This window comes from Loxodonta africana, chromosome 12, assembly GCF_030014295.1.
Source record: "Loxodonta africana isolate mLoxAfr1 chromosome 12, mLoxAfr1.hap2, whole genome shotgun sequence".
Lineage (NCBI taxonomy): Eukaryota > Metazoa > Chordata > Mammalia > Proboscidea > Elephantidae > Loxodonta > Loxodonta africana.
Window position 1 is genome coordinate 74,869,326 of NC_087353.1, and position 14,721 is coordinate 74,884,046.

The following is a 14,721-nucleotide window of genomic DNA, read 5'->3' on the forward strand; positions in this document are numbered from 1 at the left end:
TGGGAAACAAATGGTTACATTTCAGACAAGAAATCCCAGGGTTCATCTCATTAGTAATACAAACTATGAAGACCCTCAAGAGGCTAAAGAGTAAGAGTCATGAGTCACTTCAAAGAATTAAATATTCTAAAAAGATAAAGTTTTAAATTCTACACGCACATATACACTTCAGTTAAAATCAGAAAATTAAAGTGCTAAGGGGGGCAGGGTGGACAAGTTTTCAATTAACAAATTTAAATGAGCAAAAACTTTCAATTCAAAGGGCTTCATTAAAAAAAGAAAATGCTGCCAGTGCTGTCAAATTTGAGCAGGAAAAACTAATATGCCACCATACAGTCCCAGATATATTTATTAGTGGTGATTTTTCCCTAATCAAAAGGTTACTAGTATACTGGATACCACCTGTCATGGACTGAACTATATCTCCTAAAAATATGTGCCAATTTTCCAGTATGCTGTGAATGCCCACCATTCTGCCACCTGATGTGACTTTCCTATGTGTTGCAAATCCTACCTCTATGACATCAATGAGGCAGAATTGTTGTTGTTGTTAAGTGCCCTCGAGTAGGTTCCCCTCAAGTCAGTTCAACTCTCAGCATCCCTATGTACAAAAGAACAAAACACTGCCAGGTCCTACGCCACCCTCATGATCATCGTTATGACTGGACCCATTGTTAGCAGCCACTGTGTCAATCCATGTCACTGAGGTTCTTCCTCTTTTTTTGCTGACCCTCTACTTTACCAAGCATGATATCCTTCTCCAGGAACTGGTCCAAAGTATATGAGATGAACTGAAGTCTCACCATCCTCACTTTCTAATGAGCATTCTGGTTGTACTTCTTCCAAGACAGATCTGTTTGTTGTTCTGGCAGTCCACGGTAAATTCATTATTCTTCACTAACACCATAATCCAAAGGCAACAATTCTCCTTCAGTCTTTATTTTATTCATTGTCCAGCTTTCACAGGCATATGAGACAACTGAAAACATCATGGCATGGGTCAAGTGCACCTTAGTCTGCAAAGTGACTGCTTTTTAACACTTTAAAGAGGTTTTTTGCAGCAGATTTGCCCAATGCAATGTGTCTTTGATTTCTTGACTACGGCTTCCATGGGTGTTGCAGATTCAAGTAAAATAAAAATGCTTGACAACTTCTACCTTTTCTCCACTTATCATGCTGTTTATTGGCCCAGTGGTAACGATTCTTGCTTTCTTTATGTTGAGGTGTAAAGGTTGTAGACTTTGAGTTTCATCAGTAAGTGCTTCAAGCCTCTACACTTTCAGCAAGCAAGGCTGTGTCATCTGCATAACACAGGTTGTTAATGAGTCTTCCTCCAATCCTGATGCCCTGTTCTTCATATTGTCCAGCTTCTCGGATTAACTACTCAGCATATCAAACCAACCAAACCCACAGGCTGTCCAGTTGATTCTAACTCATAGTGGCCCTACAGAACAGAGTAGAACTGCCCCAGAGTTTCCAAGGAGCACCTGGTGGATTCGAAATGCCGACCTTTTGGCTAGAGCCATTGCTCTTAACCACTGCACCACCAGGGTTTCCACTTAGCATAAAGACTGAATAAATATGATGAAAGGATTCAACCCTGAAGCACACCTTTCCTGACTTTAAACCAGGCTGTATCCTGGTGTTGTACAGGTTCCGCATGTGCACAATTAAGTGTTCTGGAATTCCCATTCTTCACAAATGTTAAAGCTTGGGAAGCAGGATTAGAGGCAGTTATGTTAATGAGGCAGGATTCAATCTACAAGATCAGGTTGTGTCTTCAGTCAATCTCTTTGGAGATATAAGAGAGAAGCGAACAGAGTGACATGGGGAGCTCATACCACCAAGAAAGTAGTGCCAGGAGCGCATGTGCCTTTGGACCCCGGGTCCTTGCAGTGAGAACCTCCTAGGCCAGGGGAAGACTGATGACCTTCCTCCAGAGCCAACAGAGGGAGAAAAGCCTTCCTCTGGACCTGACACCCTGAATTTGGACTTTCAGCCTATTAGACTGTGAGAGAATAAACTTCCCTCTGTTAAAGTCATCCACTTGTGTTATTTGTCTTACAGCAGCACTAGATAACTAAGACACCACCCAAAAGTAAAGATTTAATAAATACAGAGTTTAACAATTTTTCTTCAAATCTGTAGTTCCTCAAGACTTATACATGAGTATTAAACAGTTACCTTAGGCCACTGCAGGGCCACCAGTAATTTTCTTGTAGATCTGTAAGAGCCCTGCTGAGGCTGTTTATGACAAAGAGTAATGCAGGAAAAATAATAATATCTGTCCCTATAAACAGGAAACAGTGTAAGTTAGGAAGTTCTATAACAAAAAACGATCCATGATTCTGATACCAGAAACCCCTGTAAAAAAGGTTTTTAAAAAATAAACAAAAAAAAGTTTTAGAAGGCTTTTTTTTTTTTTTTTTTTAAATAATAAACACAAGATAAGGTCCTTGCCATACCACAGGAAAAGCAACATCGACCTCCAAAGGCATAACTGCTAACAGGAATCCAATTTCCTTTTTTGAAAGGCTATGAAGATGAACATGAAAGCAGTAATTCACTATGTTTAGAAATCTGTTGATTGTGGAAAATTTGGGTTTCAGTCATTCCCCAATCAGCACACATACAACTGGCAAGAAGTTTGTTTCCTCAGGCATCCTAATGGAATGCCAGAAGGCTCAACCAAGTGCTTGCTAACTTTTTAGTGATCAAATTTTTTAATGTACGTAACAGATATGCCATACTGAAGAAGACGATGTGCAAAAGAACTTTAAATAGGTGACTAAGGTATTTTTCGAGATGGATAAAATCTATGAATCTTTTAAATTATCGTAATCTTTTTTTCCAGAAAAGACCTGGTCACCTCAGTCCACTAGAATATCATCCCTTTGAACCTACTCAATCAGCCTGCTGTCTCAGGCTAACTCAGCAATACAAAGGACAGTTCCCCTCAAAATGCTTCCTACAGTAAACTCTGGAGTTAGCTCAAAATACACAAACGTGCAGAATCACATTTTCATGCATTTATTTGAAGAAGAATACTTAAAAAGTGTATACTACTTATCAATGCACTAGTAGAAATGAAGGGGACACAGAGATAAAACATTATACAACACCGATGCATTTATGAAAGTTAAGACTTGGAGAAGATACACATGAAAATTTCACATAGTGGTAATCAAGTACTATGTAGAAAACCAGAGTGATGTGTTAGAGAAAGCTCTTCTCTCTCACTGAGGCTTGACATTTAGGCTGAGATGGCCAAGGGGCAGCCAGGTCAAGAACACTGAGAGGAGCAATCTAGGCAGAAAGACCAGCACACGCAAAGGCCTTAAGGCAGGAATGCTCTCTTGAGGAGTGCAGAAGCGCAAGTGAAACCTAAAGAAGCAGGGGAGAAAATGACTCAGTCTCAGCCCTCAGGGACTTAAACCAGTTGGGAGGACAAAACAGATAACTGCAGTGATCAGCAGGCTAGCCAGCTTCATTGTAGATCCCTTGCAAGATTCAGAGAGGAGACAGATCACAAGAAGGCAGAGGTACTGGAGAAGAGATCTTAATGGGAGCACGAGGTTTAGATGGGAGAGAGTGAAAAGCAGAGCTAAGCCACAGTAGGTACTGAGAGGGTAGAGAGAAGCCCAGGAACATGTAACTCATAGGAATAAACTCAACCAAGTAGAGGGGCTTCCCTGTGTCCCAGGACTTGAATGCCTGAAAATAGTAGACCTACCATCTGAACTATTTTCATGGAGCTCTTCAAAAACCACAATGTTTGTAGCAAAAGAGGGTTATTAGGAATAGGTTAAAGATAATGAAGTTATCCTCAGAAACTGAAATTCGGTAACAACTTTCACTTTTGTTTACAGATTTCCTAAAAAAAATTTAAGGCAAGATCTGCCTGTGCACTCTGAAGCTTTTCTGAGGTATGGGGAAGTAGAATCCAGCTGAAGTTACTGTCATATTGGGGTTGTGGTTACACAGGTGCATACATTTGTCAAAACTCATAGAATTTAAGACTTATATACATATATATACATTTTTTACATTTATACATTGTACCTAAAACAATAAGTATATACACATACACAGGATGTTGTCCAGAAAGGAATGGTATACTAATACAACTAACATAAGATGTAGCAGAACTAACACACTAAAAACACAAACATCCCTGCATGAGCAAACTACGCAGGAGTCTAACAGGTTACACTCTACGTTAAAAAGAAAAAAGAAAACAGGAATTAAACCACAAATTATCTCCAATCTTTACTGTCAGGCCTCTATACAAGAAGGAGTATGTCGAACTTCACAGTCCCCAAAATAACAACAAAAATAAAGTCTGGAAAGGATTATCCACGCCTATGAAAAGACACCAAATAAATGACAGCTTGTGCAGATCCGTAAAAGCCAGTCCCGTGAAAGAAACCTCCAAGATTCATTTTAAGTGATTAAAAACTCATTGCCATCGAGTCGATTCTAGCTCACAGCAGCCCCATAGGACAGAGAAGAACTGCCCCATAGGGTTTCTGAGGAGCAGCTGGTGGATTCAAACTGGTGGCCTTTTTGGTTAGCAGCTGAGCTCTTAACCACTGCACTTACCAGGGCTCTGCATTAGGTGATTAGCATAGGGAAAGAAAGAAAAGCTGCAAGTGCCTATTATATGCCAGGCAGTGAAGGCAGGAAATCCTAAACTAAAGAGTCGGGAAAATTCAGTGTTCCCGAAAGCCACCATGGATCACACTCCATTTTATGTATATGACATTTCATATAACGGAAGTACCCTAATGTGAAGAGTGAGCAGGTTAAAAAGTATCACTTTCACGATGGTCCTCAATCAACACAACAGAGCAAACGAGGGGCTTCTGCTTACGGAAATTCCCACATATTGGGCTGAATATTTTTGTACACCAGTCTCCTACTTTGCTTACAAACACACACATCCCTGATGAAGCAACTAGATCTAATCTCCCTAAATTATGCCACTTCCCTGCTGGTAAAAGTCCACAGGTTCCCCAAAGTCATTCCAAATAACACTTAAACTATGATTCAAAATCTATAATATAGCCTCAATCCAGCTCCTCAGTGTTACCCTCATTCTTATTACTCCTCACAAGTACCCTATCGCTCTAACCAAACAGATTTTTTTACCAAGGACAATTTACATTTTCCCATCTTCCTACTTTATTCTGTTGGTTTTAAGAGATCCCATCCCTCAAATTTACTCTACCAAAATTGTACAGTCCAATTTCATGGTCCTGCTGTCCTCTACTTTGGCTTTACAGGTTTCCCTCCTTTAGCCTTCAGGTTTTAAACTCTATTAAATCACATGTAAAAAATAATTATACCAAGAAATATATAACAATTATTATTTATATAACACTTTACCTTTTACGAAGTCCTTTTTTATCTTCCATACCAACCTATACCACCTTGAAGACCGTGGCTTTATTACTCATAAAAATCTCTAAAGCAACAATATTTATTGAATTATAATATTTTCAGTGAATTGGAATATTTCATAATCTCCTAAATTATCCAAAAAAGGAAACTTTCAGTGTACTCCCCATTTCAAAAGGAACTGAAACAGTAGGCGGAAAACGCTCAATTTAAAAATACAACTGCTAAATTTTTCACAAGGAATGTTTTATTCTATAATGGAAAAAATAAGGTGTTCCCCCCCTCCAAAAAAAAAATCAAACACCCATAGACAATTACTGAAAAACTTCTTTACTGTACTTGGAAATCTGTGGTACAGATTTGGTAATCACTAAAGTCTATTTAACTAAAGTTCTATTTGTAGCTACAAAATATGTAATGGCACTTAATTTTATCCTTTATAAATTTCATTATGTACCTTATGGGTATCAGACTTACTACAGATTCATAAATGGCTGAATAGACAACCGTGATTTCAAAAATTCAGGTTCTCATAACGTCAGACATACTAGTATCCGGCTCTTCCATCTTCACAGTAATCTCCCCTCTTTTGGTCTGCCACAATGGAGAATAAAGGCATCTGCACTTTTAAGAACTCTGATCTGCCTATATTTTACCAAAAATGAAGGTTATTTTTAATATACAGTTTCATCCTTTTAAAAGTGTAGAAAGACTTTCAGTTTGGGCACGGTAGGGCACCCAATATATACCTGTGTTAAATGTTAAGTCCTGAGACACCCAGTTCAGAAGTAAAATCTACTTGTTTTCTGTTGACCTGAATGCTTTCTCTTATTTGTTGAAATTAATTAATCTATATTTGACTTCAATTCCAAATTAATCAATGCTATTTTGGAATATTAAAATGTACAATTAATTTTACATTTATTTCTAAAACAAACGATTCTGGTCTGTCTTGATTGGTACAACTAGATTACTTCACAAAATGAAAAGTCGGGAAAAGGACAGACTTCAGAGAGTGGTAATGAGAGTTCTTTTTTAGGGGGGATAAAAGAAGTGAGGGGCAACCATCTCCAAATAGGTCAGCCACCACTCCTGTTTCTCCACGTGAAAAAAATGAGATATCCAGAGGCTCCCAAAACCCTCCTTATCAACTTCACGTTAGAGGGACCCAAAGATTTCAAATGATAATACTGACCTCAAAGCACACATTCGGCTGACCATTCTTAGATATTGAGAGTGCACTGAATGAAAAGGATAACTATAAGCCAGTGCTATAAAAATGCTTAATGTTAAAGATATGCTTCCAGCGCAGGTGGGCTTGCTCTGTTGCCTTATGACACTGTTTAGCCACCTGGAACACTTCCTGTCGATATGTGTTAAGTATCACACGTGGCCTGGATTGACTCAACAGTGGTTTCCACACACTAACTGGCAAACTAACACTAACAGAAATGGACAAGAGTTGCTTTTATAAATCCTTCTTTTACAAAAACCTAAATCAAGAAAAAAGGAACAAAAATATCAGGGAAGAAATGGAACAGAAAAGGCCATGAATTCCTTTAAAAATCAAAATGATTCAGATGAACCCTAAGGTGTCTGCCTACATTTGAAAATGCTGTGCAGAAATAAACGAAATCCAGATCCACTCTGTCAATGAACTGGAGTCTGTCACCTTTGTGAAGAGGGGGCAGAATTAACAGCCTCATTTAACTTGTGAATATTTATGACTTGACAAGCATCTGAGGTTTTATACTGGCCATTTAAAAAAAAACAACTATCACAACCTTGCAAAAAAACTATACTAACTACGGGGTATGTCCATACTTTGTTCCCTATTCTACAACAGAAGAAAATATTTCCAACTTCCAAATACACTGTTACTCCATGTAACCAGGTGCACCTTACAGTATCTGCCACACAGGCATTAGGTTCTGAGACTTTGTTACAGAGCACAGCTTCAAAGAAAGGTTCTATCCCCCTCTCCCCTCTGCTCCAAAAAAGCCAAGAAATAAAGCACTTGAAAGAAGAAATGATGTGAATAACATTTATCAACAACTGATATATATATTCCATAACTACATATATAAGCCATGCTGTTTCATACCTGTCAGCAGTGAAGTAACCCCGTTCTGTGCCTACTAGTCCATTTATTCAGAACTACGAACTACAAATTTTCTTTTCCAAGAGGTCTAGGACTATTTGTGAAGGGCACTTCGGCCCTCTAAAGGGATGCTAACTTCGCTTATGTGTTGACCACAATACTAAAAAGGTAATGGAAAATCCACTGTCAAAGAGCTCTCGAATGTCAAATTCAGATTCATTTATCACCTAATGTTAGATGCCAGAAAGAAAAAAAATTCAGTTTCACACATTTCAGTGAAAGTGCAAAACAACTAAGAAAGTCAGTTACAGATAAAAATACTTAAACTAGTCAACTGATTTTATTTAAAGCACTACCAAACCCGATCACAGATTGACAAGTCAAACTATGCTTTTCAATTTTTTTCCTACTACCTAAGATCTCAATTCTAGATTTAAGCAATAATTTCTAAAATCACCTAATCATACACATAGTTCTCTGACTCAGATGTGCCAAGGCATATTAAACAGGATGAGAGGTGTACCACCCATTAGCCAAAAGATTATTTCAGGTTTTCTATCAATAAAGGCATTCCGACAACGTACTCATCTTACATTTATTTTGCGAGTTTCTGGAAAATCACAATACCAGTTCACTTCAAAGTATGAAAAGCTCCATGAATCAAGTAACCCTAAAATATTGCATGCATTTGGGAGTCCTTCTAGGCACTGGGTTAAATTCCAAATAGCCTCTGAATTATCACAAACACTAAGAGGTAAGAATAAATCAGTCCTAAATTAGGCACAACTGCCCCATGATTAATCAAAACGAAAGTTAAATGTATATTCAAAAAAAAAAAAAAGTTGATGCTCCTAACAAGCTCAAATCCAGCTGGTACCAAAGCAGTATGAGATCAAATCCTCTTTACATGGGGAATTCTCTACTCCTCTAATCGAGTGCCCGAAAGGTGCCCTCTCAAGCGTCCAGGTACGAAATGTTCTTCACCAGAGTAACCAACTGCCCCCGTACTTGGGGAAAACTTCATTTCCTAAGACCTGAGCGGGTCGACCCCATTAACAGTCAAAACTCACATGTCCCACAAATGCCATGCCCAAAGTCACAGTTAAGCCTCGGTTGTAGTTTTTTGTCCTCTTAAGATAATTCTATGAACACGTGGGGGTCAAAAGAAGGTAACACAGTTGAGGAGGTCTTTCACGTGGAAGCCAAGAAAGTGAAGGGCTAAGGAGGTGAGTGGAGAATAGGAAGGGTCCTGGGCTCTAGGATTCCAACTCAAATGCCAACTTTTGTAGGGGCAGAGTGGGGCGGGGGGAGAGGCTCGAATGTTCCCCCAGGAGCAGGCCCCTTTCTTCGCCCCCCTTGACCCAACCCCTAGGTCAGTGCCTTCGTCTGGCGCCCAGGGTCTGGGCTCTAGCCCCGGGGCTGAAACGGAAAGTGAGGGGGGGCATTTAGGCCTCTCCTCCCAGCGGCCTCCCTCCCCCAGCCCAGGCGGGAGGGGACCCAGGAAACCGCGCCCGGTTCCCGGGGGGGAGGGGGTGGAGGGCCTAGGCCGCGCCTCCCAACCCCGCGGCCCTAGGCCTCGGCGGCCCCAGGCGGGGTCCGGAGGTCGGGGCGGCGCTCTGGGCGCCGGCTCACCCACCTGGGTTGCCAGTCATTCCAGCTCCGCGGGTACTTGGTGCCGCCGCCGCCGCTGCTCAGCCGAGACCCCGGGGCTCTGCGGCTCATTACCTTCCCCGACACGACATGGCCAAGCGCCGCCGCCCGAAGAAGCGCGAGTCGCCGCCCGAACCGGCCGCCGCCGACACTCCGCTCCGGCCCGGGGCTGAGGAGGAAGCCGAGGACTGGGAGGCGGAGGAGGAGGCGGCGGAGGGCGGGGGAGGCGGACGGCCGTTCCGGGTTCCGCCTGAGCCCGCAGCGCAGAACGAGGAGGCGGGAGCGGCACTGCGAGGGGGAGGAGGAGGAAAGGGAGGCGACGTCTCTTCCAGAGCCGTGCGCGGCCCCCGACGCCGGGGCCCAGGAGGAGGAGGACGGCGACGAGGAGGCGGTGGCGGCGGCTCCTCACGCTCACACGGCCACGGCTTCCCCGCCTCCCGACTCCGCCCGCCGCGCCGCCGCTGCCGCACGGCATGCTGGGAGCGACGGGCGGTGCCGGCGCCCTCCGAGCCTGGGGAGAGGGGCGGGGCGGGGGCGGGGCCGGCTCCGAGGGGCGGGGCGGGGCCGGGCGTGGTCCGCGAGCGGACCGCCCCCCGCGCCCAGGGGCTCGCCTCCACTCCCCGCGGACCGCGCCAAAGTCCGGACAGCGCCGCGGGGCATCATGGGACAGGGGATCTACATCGCCGCCCTCCCCCCCAACGCTCACCCTGCCTAACACACTGCGGAAAACACCGGACCCCCGAGGGGCGGCAGCCGGGTGTGGACGGACGTCCAATCGAGTACCTGAGACAAGGGGGCTGGGGCCCTAGCGCGCGAACACACACTGGCGTGTCCTTTGGGACTCATGTGCGCCCACCTTCCCCGCCCTCCATAGTAAAAAAAAGTGAAAATACTAAGAGAGGAGGTGGAGATCCACCTATCCAGCCCCCACCTGAAATGTGCACGTGGAGTCCTGCCTGACACCTTGACCGTTTATTCACATTGTAAAAAACTAGAAGGAAGAGGAGTATCCACGACTGCCAACGTGACACAACGTGACATGTGCCTTCATATCCCGTCACTCTAACGCTTGCCCGTCTTCCCCACCAGGAAAACGCTGGGCTAGAGAAGGTCAAACATAAGCGCTGGCCCCCCCGCCATGTCCCCGCACTCCCCCGAAGATAATTCACCAAAGAATCTGATATGTAATGTGAATTTAGATGCATAGAAAAAACGTGGCTTATGCACATTAAACAGGTAACTGGAGTAACCTTTGGCAAGGAAACTGAGTTTACGAACGGTGGTCTAGAGGGTCTTTATCTACATAAGGGTGAAACCTATCATTTTATTTTACAAGGAGAAACTATGTATAGCCTGTGTAATTAAAAATTGTTACCTTTTGTTCCTGAAGATTGTGAGGAGTTGCTATCTCTCCAGGCATAGCCCTTCAACCTTGGACTCCACCCTTATGGCCACCAAGCCCTCACTAAGGTAGGGTCTGCCTGTTGTAAAGGCTGGGAAGTTAAAAAATTAACGTTCCTCCTCATCCCGCCACCTTCCATTCAAAGAAAAAGAAACACTTTCTCTGCACTGGTGCAGATATTGGACCTAACACAGAAATTCCCCCGAGGAGTTGGTCAGACTCAAGGATAGTCACACATTTGTGTAAAAATAGATTCAATAATACACCTAAGTTAAGAGTAATATATCACACATGCACACACACCACCCTGAAATTTCCCCTAGGAACTATATGAAAAAGAATGTGACATTAGGATTGGAGGAAGACTCATTAATAACCTGCAGATAACACTCACTGCTTGGGGAAGGCAAAAAGGACTTGAAGCACTTACTGATGAAAACCAAAGACTACAGCCTTCAGTATGATATACACCTCAACATAAAGAGAACAAAAATCTTCTCAACTGCTGGTTGAATGGACACAGGGAATACAGGGCAAAGAGGAGGCATGTGCTGTCTCATTATGGGGAGAGCAGCTGGGAGTCTATGGTAGGGTGTGTATGGCTTTTTGTATGACAGACTGACTTGGTTTGTAAACTTTCCCCTAAAGCACAATAAATATTTTTTAAAAGTCCTCACAAGTGGACCAATAAGCAACACCATGATAAATGGAGAAAAGATTGAGGTTGTCAAGGATTTCATTTTACTTGGATCCACAATCAATGCCTGTGGAGGCAAAAAAAAAAACCTGTTGCAGCTGAGTCGATTCTGCCTCATAACGACCCTATAGGACAGAGTAGAACTGCCCCATAGATTTCCAAAGAGAGTCTGGTGGATTTAAACTGCCGACCTTTTGGTTAGCTGCCGTAGCACTTAACCACTATGCCACGTGAAATCAGCAGTCAAGAGATTAAATGACATATTGCCTTGGCCAAATCCGCTGCAAAAGACTTCTTTCAAGTGTTAAAAAACAAAGATGTCACTTTGAAGACTAAGGTGTGCCTGACCCAAGCCATGGTGTTTTCAGTTGCCTCATATACAGGCAAAAGCTGGACAATGAATAAGGAAGACTTAAGAAGAATTGGCTGCTTTGAATTATGGTGCTGACGAAGAATATTGAATACCATGGACTACTGAAAAAACAAACAAATCTGTCTTGGGAGAAGTACAGCCAGAATGCTCTTTTGAGCGAGGATGGTGAGGCTTCATCTCACGTACTTTTGACGTATTATCAGGAGGGACCAGTCCCTGGAGAAGAACATCATGCTTGGTAAAGTGGAGGGTGAGCGGAAAAGAGGAAGACCCTCGATGAAATGTATTGATACAGTGGCTGCAACAATGGGCTCAAACAGCAATGATCGAGAGGATGGTGCAGGACTGGACAGTGCTTTGTTCTGTTGTACATAGGGTCACTATTAATCTGAGTTGACTCAACAGCACCTAACAAGAACAACCCACACACTTGCTTACCTACCTTTTGTTGAGGGGAGGATGTGAAGAAGGGTAATACCAGTTGTAAAAAAAGGACCTACAGGGGTGTCCTTTCCTCCCTATTTATCATCTCTTCTCCCCTATTCTCCACTTGAATCAAGTTCCAATATTAGGATCCCCTCACTCAGTTTGGTCCTCTCTGGGAGACTGTTCGACCCGCTACAAAAGGTATGGCTACTATACATGTGGACCTCACTGGAGTGAAAACACGGGAATCAAATCAAATCTGTGGAAAGAGATGACAGAAAAATTCAATACCATCAGTCAGAGCAAGGCCAGGGGCTGACTGCAGAACAGACCATCAATTGCTCATATGCAAGTTTAAGTTGAAGCTGAAGAAAATTAAAACAAGTCCAAGAGAACCAAAATACAACCTTAAGTATACCCCACCTGAATTTGGAGACCATCTATACAATAAATTTGATGTATTGAACACTAATGACTGAAGACCAGATGAGTTGTGGAATGACATCGAGGACATCGTACATGAAGAAAGGAAAAGATCGTTAAAAAGACAGGGAAGAAGGCCAAAATGGATGTCAAAATTCTGAAACTTGCTCTTGAACGTAGAGTAGCTAAAGCAAATGGAATAAGTGATGAAGTAAAAGAGCTGAAGAGAAGATTTCAAAAGGCGGTTTGAGAAGACAAAGTATTATAATGAAATGTACAAAGGCCTTGAGTTAGAAAACCAAAAAAAGAACACACTTGGCATATCTCAAGTTGAAAATACCCAAGAAAAAGAAAAAATTCAAGCCTTGAGTTGCAATATTGAAGGATCCTGTGGGAAAAAAAAAAAAAAATTGAATGATACAGGAAGCATCAAAAGAAGATAGAATACACAGAATCACTGTACCAAACAGAATTGGTCAATGCTCATTTATTTCAGAAGGTAGCATATGATCATAACGTGTGGTATTGAAGGAAGAAGTCTAAGCTGCACTGGAGGCATTGGTGAAAAACAAGACTCTGGAAACTGACAAAATACCAATTGAGATGTTCCAATAAACAGGCACAGTGCTAGAGGGGCTCATTTGTCTATGGCAAGAAATTTGGAAGACAGCTACCTGATCAGCTGACTGGAAGAGATTCATATCTGTGCCCATTCCAAAGAAAGATGATCCAAAAGAATGCAGAAATTATCAAAAAATATCATCGATCACACGCAAGTAAAATTTTGCTGAAGATCATTCAAAAGCAGCCACGGCAGTACATCCACAGGGAACTGCCAGAAATTCAAGCTGGATTCAGAAAGGACTTGGAATGAGGGATATCATTGCTGATGTCGGATGGATACTGGCTGAAACACTGAATACCAGAAAGATGTTTTATTGACTATGCAAAGGCTTTCAACCGTGTGGATCATAACAATTTATGGATAACATTGAGAAGAATGGGAATTCTGGAACACTTAATTGTGCTCATGAAGAACCTGTATTTGTGCTCATGAAGAACCTGTACTTAGACCAAGAGGCAATTGTTTGAACAGAACAAGAGGATACTGAGTGGTTTAAAATCAGGAAAGGTGTGCATCAGGGTTGCATCCTTTCACCATACTTATTCATTCTGTATGCTGAGCAAATAATCCGAAAAGCTAGACTATATGACGAAGAACGGGGCATCAGAATTGGAGGAAGACTCATTAACAACCTGTGATATGCAGATGACACATACTGCTTGCTGAAAGCAAAGAGGACTTGAAGCACTTACTGATGAAGATCAACGACTATAGCCTTCAATGTGGATTACACCCCAACATAAAACAAAAATCCTCACCACTGGAACAATAAGCAACATTATGATAAATGGAGAAAAAACTGAAGTTGTCAAGGATTTCATTTTACTTCTATCAACAATCAACACCCATGGAAGCAGCAGTCAAGAAATCAAACACCACATTGCATTGGGCAAATCTGCTGCGAAAGATCTCTTTAAAGTATTAAAAAGCAAAGCTGTCACTTTAAGGACTAAGGTGTACCTGACCCAAGCCATGGTGTTTTCAATCACATCATATGCACGTGAAAGCTGGACAATGAATAAGGAAGACCTAAGAAGAATTGACCCCTTTGGATTATGATGTTGGCAAAGAATATTGAGTATACTGTGGACTGCCAGAAGAACAAACAAATCTGACTTGGAAGAAGCACAGCCAGAATACTCATTAGAATAGAGAATGGAGAGACTTTGTCTTACATACTTTGGACATGTTATCAGGAAGGATCAGTCCCTGGAGAAGGACATCATGCTTGGTAAAGTAGAGAAAAGCAAAAAAGAGGAAGACCTTCAATGAGATGGATTGACACAGTGGCTGCCACAATAGGCTGAAGCATAACAACAATTGTAAGCATGGCACAGGACCAGATGGTATTCTGTTCTATTGTACATAGAGTTGCTAAGAGTTGGAACCAACTCCATGCCACCTAACAACAACAATTGCATGGAGCAAATCTGCTGCAAAAGACCTCTTTCAAGTGTTGAAAAACAAAGATGTCACTTTGTGGACTAAGATGTACTTGACCCAAGTCATGGTATTTTCAATTGCCTGATATGAATGCAAAAGCTGGACAGCAAATAAGGAAAACCAAAAAAGAATTAACCCCTTTGAATTATGGCGTTGGCAAAGAATATTGAATATTCCATGG

At 42.3% G+C, this 14,721-nt stretch overlaps 1 protein-coding gene across 5 annotated transcripts in view; it reads right to left on the bottom strand.

Annotated features, from left to right (window-relative positions):
* The window catches only part of SMG1 (SMG1 nonsense mediated mRNA decay associated PI3K related kinase), a 104,156-nt gene extending 94,613 nt beyond the window's left edge, over window positions 1-9,543 (bottom strand). For 3 of the 5 annotated variants that reach the window (XM_023558795.2, XM_064295637.1, XM_023558794.2), the window contains exon 1: window positions 9,138-9,543. In XM_023558795.2, the coding sequence (XP_023414563.1) occupies window positions 9,138-9,223 (86 nt within the window). In that variant the 5' untranslated portion in view covers window positions 9,224-9,543. The remainder of the gene's footprint in view (window positions 1-9,137) is intronic. The other 2 variants (XM_003418797.4, XM_023558796.2) reach the window with 1 other exon arrangement.
* Between the last annotated feature and the right edge of the window lie 5,178 nt (window positions 9,544-14,721).